Genomic DNA, 8,500 nt, shown 5'->3' with positions numbered 1-8,500 from the left:
GCACGAGGTTTGTGCTCAACCCTCAAGCACTTTGTACACTAGAAGAATGACCTCTACCTCTCTTAAGGTCCCCCAGTTCAGCATACAGCATAGCACCCTATTGGCCTTTATGATGACAGGTAAATGGCAAAATTACTCCTTCAACAACAGTAGAGTGCAATGCATGCAGTTGTTAGTGTAGCTTAAGAACATCACCTTTGTATGTAACACTTTAAGTTCCTGACAACTGGGTATTATAAACTTTATAGGTTTAATTTCAAACGCAGCTGATGTAATATTCAGCACTGAAGTGAGTAAGGCAAGGAGGCAGCCTTACAAAGAATTGTTTTGTGCTGTTGCAGAACACCAGGGGAATTTTCATATTTTGTGTTGGCAGCTGGAGACATCCCTTTGCTGGCATCTGCAAGCAAATTCCATTTTAGACTTGCACAAATATTCACAGAGCATTAATGAATCTTTCCAACCAGTTTGCATATTGCATGCCTTTTCAGTTATTTCCAGGGTGCGATTCAGTTCATTTGTCTATGGCACTGTTTTAACCGGCAAGATGTCTTTCAAGGGAGCATCTGTGAATGTCACTGCTCTTCTCCAGGGTATTTCTTTGTAAGATTCCTCTCCCAAACTGCTGTTTACTGAAGATGATCATAAGTAGCTCTGCAGAGCTTGTGTTGACAGCTTTTTGAAGACCACTTAACCATCTTTCATTTCGACATGTATAAAATTAATTTGACTACAGATGGATTTTTAACTTGTCCAGAAATTGATGACTTTCTAGGCACTAGAGTATGTGCGCACACACACACACACACACACACACACACACACATACTCCTGTACATTATTAATGTGAATGTTGCCTGAAGGGCAGATGGATTGAGCTTCCATACCTGTCTACTGGAAATATTGCTCTGATCCGCCCCCCCCTCCCTTCACTGCAGTGGGACAGACTGGATCATCATGGTCAAATGGCCCATATATGATGCAATTAGTGCAGCTTGTTACAGGAGTGCTCAGCTGACATGTCTGGAATTACTGAATGAAGGCAATTTTCTAGAATGTTTGCATTTGCAGGAGAGTTGCATCAGCTTAAGTGTCTGAAAGCCTGATGAAATGTCTGATGAAATTATCCCAAGTTTCAGTCCTGGCATAAACATGCCATGCTTATCAGACTTTCATGTACTGCAGAAGGCATATGTTCTAACTTGAACTCTGTGCTTCTGTTGCAAATGCCATCCCATCTCTCACTTTTTTCAATTATCTTCATCTCCCCTATGTACTTTCACTATTTTATCTGTTTCAAGTGACCTGACCCACCCCTTTCCCTGCTTTGCCTACCCTTTGCTACTGTATAACACAATTTAATAGTTATTCTTTCTCCTCTGTTTTTTTGTTTTGTTTTGTTTTTTTTTCTCACATTTCTGTGGTATTTTATTTTGGTGACTGCTCCATCCTAATCGTTTTTACTGAAAATTATTACATGAGATCAGTTGTGCTATAGATGTTTTTTAATAGTTACTGCCGGAATTGTGATAGACTTATTTACATGTCTTCTCCACCCTTGTTCAGGATGATTTGTTTCAAAACTCTTGCTTTCTACTTCCAAAGAGCTAAATGCCAGTATGTTCCAATACCTAGTACGTATAAAACTGACTACTCGTAAAATTTCTACTACTGCCACTTTTCAGTAACTTGTCTGTTTAACACTTGTCAGGTCATAAGCTGCCCTTTGACTTTATGCCTGCTGAAGGCCAATTGATGCTAACTCTGTGTTATGTCTACTGCATGCCTAACATTTCTTCATTAGGGCGTTCTAAAATGCACTTTTATCTTCACTACTATGTGCAGTTTTCCTGGTTTGACCCTACAAAGAACCATTTTCCTAACCTTGATTTAATTCTTTCCCTATTAAGTGTTACGTTTTTCAGTTTTATGAAGGAAAAAACAATCACTGATTTGTCTACATATATATATATGTATGTAGATAGCTGTCCCATCGGTGCGGACATTGGTTCTAGATAATTATCACTGATGTGGCAACCTGACCCCATGTGTTTAAAATGGGGGGGTGAAAAGGGAAGGGGTGGATGGGTGAATGGATAGCTGTTTTGGTCATTTTGATTGCTTATTGACTCTGGTCATGCACCTTCAAGCCATATATTGGAGGACTTATTCTCCAGACTGGGAACCCAGTAACTTTGAAAACTGTGCGTGTCTGATTTAGCATTTAAAAATGACAAACTTGCTGTATACCATGAAAGCAGTTTTGCAGGTGGGAAAGCTTTCTGCCCCCCTGCTGTTCAAAAATATTGTACATCGGTGCAGGGGAGAATTCTGTTGCACCTATACTGCGAAGCCCAAAACCTCAAAAATATTTTAAACTTACAATGGGAACCCATTTCTCTAACATATTTTAAAAACAGTTTTATTTAATCAAGACTAACATATATTTGTATCGTGTATTATTTCATTTGCATTTTCATGGACTTGTCAGTTATAGTATGTGTGCATTTATCTTTTGCCAAGCACATGGGTGAATAATAGTCTGTGTCAGCCCACTTACCTGGTTAATAAATTTAATATTATAGGGCAGTACAGTCATGCAGCATTTAGAGCTGCTTCCTGAAGGTGGTGCTTCTCTGTTTGGTTTACATGTGGGGCACTGTGTGTGTGTGTGTCCGTCCGTGTCCCTCTTGCAATAGACTGGCACTCTTTCAAGAATTTTTCTCTAACTTGTATATTGCATGCTAGGATAAGCTCCAGCTCCTTCAAGAACCTGAATTTGATAAAGTGGGTATTGCTGAATGAATAAATGATTACTTGTATACTGTCCTCCTTTGGCAGTTTCTTTAATAAAGCGAATTCTATTTTGGCGCTGGTAACCATCCTTGTTAATAAGTAAACAAGTAATTGTTCCCAAAATGAAGGACATAACTATAGATTATTTCATATTTGTGTTATAACATATTTTTCATTGTATAACTTTAATCATTAAATTTAATATTGAAGTATTTTTCAAAGACAAAATCTGCATTTTAACCCAGTCAGACAAATGTTTACTTATTTATTTATGAATACAAGATGTATGAGCTACTGAGATGTTGCCATACTGCCTATATCTCCTCCCTCAAACACAGGGTAAAGAGTTAATTTACCCTAAGTAGGACTCGCTGTCAGTATAAATCTTAATTGTTTCTGATAGTGTTAGAATGGGACTTGCCACGAATAGTGAATCACATGTGATTTAATTGGCACATGATTATTTGACACCAGAGCATCTGAAGTCTTGGAGGGGATCGCAACTCAAAACGGCAACATTTCCAAAGCTGTAAAACACTTTTTTTTTGCTGGGGGCAGTCTTTCCTGTACCCCCTCACATGATGGCAAGCCCCCATATCCCCAAGCTGTATACATTCTTGACGTTGAAATCTAACAAACTGAGAAGGGGGAGAGAGAGGAAGTGATAAAAAGCACAGCACTTGGCTTGCTCATTTATAGGTTCATAGGTTCATAGGTTAGTACTAGGCTAACTGCCCTGGCGAGCCATTTTAAGCCCAGCCAATTATCCCTTGTGCTAACTGCCCTGGCGAGCTACATTTTAAGCCCATTATCCCTCAGAGACTCAAACCCTGCACCTTGTGTTTGTAAGGCAAACACCTTAACCATTAGGCCACCCTCCCAACCCCCTTTTGAGGGTCTAACTACAATTGCAAGAAGCTGGTGATCCTTAAATGATTTAAGCATCAGTTAAGTAGATGCTGACAAACTGTAGGCTTACCATCAAAAACATTTGAATTTTTAAAATGAAGGTTGATAACTTGGCGCCCTCTTCATCCCAGTGCATGTGCAGCTTGGATGACGTTATTTTGTCTCCATTCCTTGTACTTCCTACCATATCATCATTATACACACACACACACACACACACACACACACACACACACACACACACACACACACACACACACACACACACACACACACACGCCTTGTGCCTGTTACTTGATATGCTGGGAGTAACTTTTCTTCAGTTAAAGCATCAAACGTTTGAAAGTGCTGCCTTTTACTGACCTCCAGTTTGGCAAAGCCTTATTGTCTAGATGTATTTAATGATTATTTGTTAGCATTAAAATACTAGTGTGCTTTTAGCTCCTGATGTTTTTCTCGTAAAAGCACATTCTGCCATTAGTCAGAGAATAAGTATATACTTGAACTATTCTTTTCTTTCCAGTGCAAGAGGTACAAAACAAATGAATGCGATCCAGTGTGCTAAACATGTATACAAGACAGAAGGCATCCGAGGATTTTATAGAGGTCTAACAGCCTCGTATGCTGGAATTTCTGAAACTATGATCTGCTTTGTTATTTATGAGACTCTGAAGAAGCACCTAGCTGGTCTGAGGTTGTCTTCATCTTCTGGTCCTGTGCACGAAAAAGCTACTACTGACTTTATAGCACTGATGTTCGCTGCTGCAATTTCAAAGGGCTGTGCTTCCTGTATTGCATATCCACATGGTAAGTGATGTGCTTTAACTGATTAAAAAAAAAAAAAAATAGCTGTTATCTTTGTAGTTTGTACTCTGCTCTCTCTATCTGTGAATTCTTCTAGATGATTGAAAGATAAAGAATCCTTTCTTGTGTGCGTTACTGTTTGTATTGACTTAGAAACATAATCAGGAACATTTGTGTCTTGAAGTCTTCAAGAACTGAATATGTGCGACTGATTTAACACCGAGCATGTAATTTTTTTTACCATGTTTCCATTATGTTTCAAGTAAAATGAAAATAGATTTATGATGCAGAACAGTTAGCCAAGGATTCCCAACCCTAGACTTAAAGGAAGCTTACCTGCACATCCCAATAAGGGAATCTTGCAGGAAATACCTATGCTTCAGGGCAGGCTCCATGCACTATCAGTTCTCTGCACTTCCCTTTGGCTTATCTACTGTGCCCAGGGTATTCACAAAGTGTCTAGCTCCAGCCATTGCATTTTGCAGGCAGAGAAATATTCAAATTTACCCATACTTGGACAATTGTCTGATTCAGGCAGAAAGCCAGAACTTGCTATTACAACAGCATTCGTAAAGAAACTTCTAACCTCTCTGGGGTACACCATCAACTAAAAGAAATCTCACCTAGTATCCTGCCAACAGATTATATTCCCGGGAGTAAGCTTGAACGCAACTTCCCAGATGGCATTCCTCACTCTGGAGAAACAATTTTATTTGACAACCTACTTCAAACTATTGGCCACAAAACCCTGACTATCTGCAAGGAAAATAAAGCCCTGGGGTTCATGGCCTCTTGCATTCTACTAATTCTATATGCAAGACTGCATATGAGGAAACTCCAATGGTATCTAAAAAGCCTATGGTGTCAACATTCTCTGGACCTGGAAACAATGATTTCTATCATTCCTTGTATGAAGACAAGAGTTCTTTTGGTGGGCAGAGGCCTGCTACCACTACAAGGAACTCCCTTTCACTACCCCCTGCAGCCCAAACCCTAACAGATGCATCAGACTATGCATGGGGGCTCACATGGCAGGTCAGTGCATTCAGGGCAAATGGAACCTGAGACCGATGCACCTGCATATCCATCAAAAAGAAATGTTAGCTGTATAGAATGCTGTGACAGCCTTAAACGACTGTATTCTTCCAGAACAACTATTGGTAAAGACAGACAACACCACAGTTATGTGGTACATAAAGAAGTAGGGGGGAACCCACTTGTACCCTCTGTGCAGACTAGCCATGGGTCTGAGAAACACAGCCTTGAGCTACCAAGTACACCTACAAGCTCAATTCCTGCCAGGCAAACTAAATTCACTGGCAGACGACTTAAGCAGAAATCTCTTGGACCCACATGAATGGAAACTAGAACCCAAAATATTCAACCTCCTTGAGGAACAAATGGAGTCCAGAGGTAGACCTGTTTGTCTCCCCTCAGAACTACCAATTGAACAAATTCTACACAAGAACTCCCCATAGTCAAGGTTAGAAAGTGGATTCCCTGTCCTTTACCTGGGAAAGCCTCTCTGTTTATGCCTTTCCCCCTCTGCCTCTCCTCTTGAATGTTCTACTAAAGATCAAACAGGACAAGCCAAGGGCAATACTGATTGCACCAGACTGGCCACATCAGCACTGGTACCCCCTCGTGCACAGTATGACACTGCTGCAACCATGGCACCTGCCTTAGACCCCTTCCCTGCTGTCCCAGCAGGCAGGCCAGATTCTGCACCCTCAGCTTCAAACCCTGAACCTTGCAGCCTGGCTAATTCCTTGAGCTCTCCTCTAGCATCCCTCAGTAAGCAGGTGCTGGATGTCATTCTGGAGGCAAGGAAGCCTAGTATTAGAAAATCCTATGCTGAAAAGTGGAAAAGATGTTGTTCCTGGAGCCAGGATCAGGGGATGGCCACAATGGTGTCCAGCTTACCTCATATTCTACAGTACTTGACAGAAATGCTCCGTAAGGGCCTATCCTTTTCATCAAAATCCATGCCTCTGCTATTTAGCACATTATAATACTGAGCCACCCCACTTCTCTCACCCCTTCCTAAAACAATTCCTTAGAGGGGCCAAAAATCTAAGACACCCCAGGAGAACTCCCACTCCAACCTGGGACCTTAACTTTGCATTGGAAAAGTTCACTCCCCCCCCCCCCCCTTTGAGCCAGCTGCAACAGCAGAGTTAAAATTCCTTTCTTGGAAAACAGCCTTCCTTCTAGCCATCAATTCAGCAAGAAGAGTATCTGAATTACAGGCCCTCATGGCAGTGGAACCCTTCATTATCTTCCATGCAGACACGGTTTCCCTCGACTAATCCTTCCTTTATGCCTAAGGTGGCGTCCAGTGTGGCCCTAAATCAGTCCATTCATTTGCCTACTTTTTTCCCTAATCCACAAAACCAAAGGTTAACGAATACTGCACACTCTGGATGTGCACAGACAACTTTAGATTTTACTTGGGCAGGACTAAGCCTCTCAGAAAATCTGAACAACTGCTAACTGGCTTTGCTGCAGGGGCAGAGGGGAAGGCCATTTCAAAGCAAACCATTTCTAAATGGATAGCCCATTATTGCATTAATTTCTGCTACAAGCACCATGGAAAACCTACCCCACAAGGGGATAAGATCACATTCCACCAGGGCTGCATCTACCTCTGCGGCTTTTTTCAGAGGAGTCCCTACCAGGGACATCCTAGAAGCTGCTATCTGGAGCTCTGTACATACCTTCACCAAACATTACCACATGTCTATCTTTTCTAAATCTAGAGCTGGATTTGCCACTGCAGTCTTGCAGGGCTTAATAGCTGGCCCTAATGCTCTTTAACTTCCTCCTCCCTTCCTTAGCTTTGGGAATCAACCCAAATGTGATGACTGCAACAGTGAAACACGAAGAGCATAGTACAGTTGTGTACACTTTGCATACATGTAGATGTTCGAGTGTAGTCACTGTTGCAGTCCTGGTTACCCTCCCTCCAGCCCCCTGACTTCTCTTGGTTTTACCTTTCCTTCTTGTTTGGTATATTTCATTTTTCTGGTGTATCTGCTTTTTGATGGGGGTGTACCATACCATATAATTGCTTCCTATTGTGGGGGCACCTGACATTTTGAGCAAGAAAAACTGATGTAATGGCGTCGGCTGCATGTCTGATGTCATGGAAGAAGAGACTTCATCCGACGCAGAAATCCGAAGACTCTGGTATTCAGGCCAGCTGAGGGTTACCTGCAGGCAGATGACCCAAATGTGATGACTGCAACAGTGAATACACTTGAACAGCTATATTTATGGTAAGTGTACACAACTGTACTCTCTGAATCCCATATTAATTTTTTTTTCAGTAACTAAGTCCAGACTGGGGAATTTTATAATACAGAAAAACCAGAAGAACGTGAGCACTCCAAAGGACACCAACTTTATTCACAAAAAGTTAAGCACTTTCCTCTCCACTACAGAGACTTCCCCAGAACAAAAATCACAACCTTACCCAACCAAGTTAAATACACCCATAAATTATTCAATTAAGCAACTATTAAAATCCTTAAAGCAATATCAAACTTCCAATGTTAACATAGTTCACCACATTGTTTTAAAAAATCTTAAAAACAAGATTTAAACAAAATGTTACATTGTTTTATGTTAAAAATGTGTTTACATAAATTGACAAACCAAAAACAAATTTTTAAAAAAGTTTTTTTTAAAAACCTAAGTTCTCAAATAAAGTTGACCAAATTTCAGGTTAGTTTAAGAATGCTAGCAGTACTAATGGTTTCATTAATGCCTGGAAATCTAGAGGCATCTATAAACAATTGCCATTTTAATTCCATTGCATCCAAGTGCACATCCAAAATACCCCCTTTTTCATCCTCATTGAGGTGTTGCAAGACCAAAAATTTGAAACTATGTGTGGTATGTTCTCTTATGTGCCTATATAGTGCACTGGTTACCGTACCATGCTTAATGTCACCTAAATGTTCTCCCATTCTAATTTTCAATTTCCTAC

The 8,500-nt window shown here is 40.7% G+C and overlaps 1 protein-coding gene across 1 annotated transcript in view; it reads left to right on the top strand.

Moving 5' to 3' along the window:
• The window catches only part of SLC25A33 (solute carrier family 25 member 33), a 150,738-nt gene that overhangs the window by 136,040 nt on the left and 6,198 nt on the right, over nt 1-8,500 (top strand). The window contains exon 4 of the mRNA XM_044063597.1: nt 4,229-4,512. Within this exon, the coding sequence (XP_043919532.1) occupies nt 4,229-4,512 (284 nt within the window). The remainder of the gene's footprint in view (nt 1-4,228; nt 4,513-8,500) is intronic.

Source organism: Protopterus annectens, chromosome 2.part1 (assembly GCF_019279795.1).
Source record: "Protopterus annectens isolate FY-2018-M chromosome 2.part1, PAN1.0, whole genome shotgun sequence".
Lineage (NCBI taxonomy): Eukaryota > Metazoa > Chordata > Ceratodontiformes > Protopteridae > Protopterus > Protopterus annectens.
This window is presented reverse-complemented; position numbering and strand designations above follow the sequence as displayed.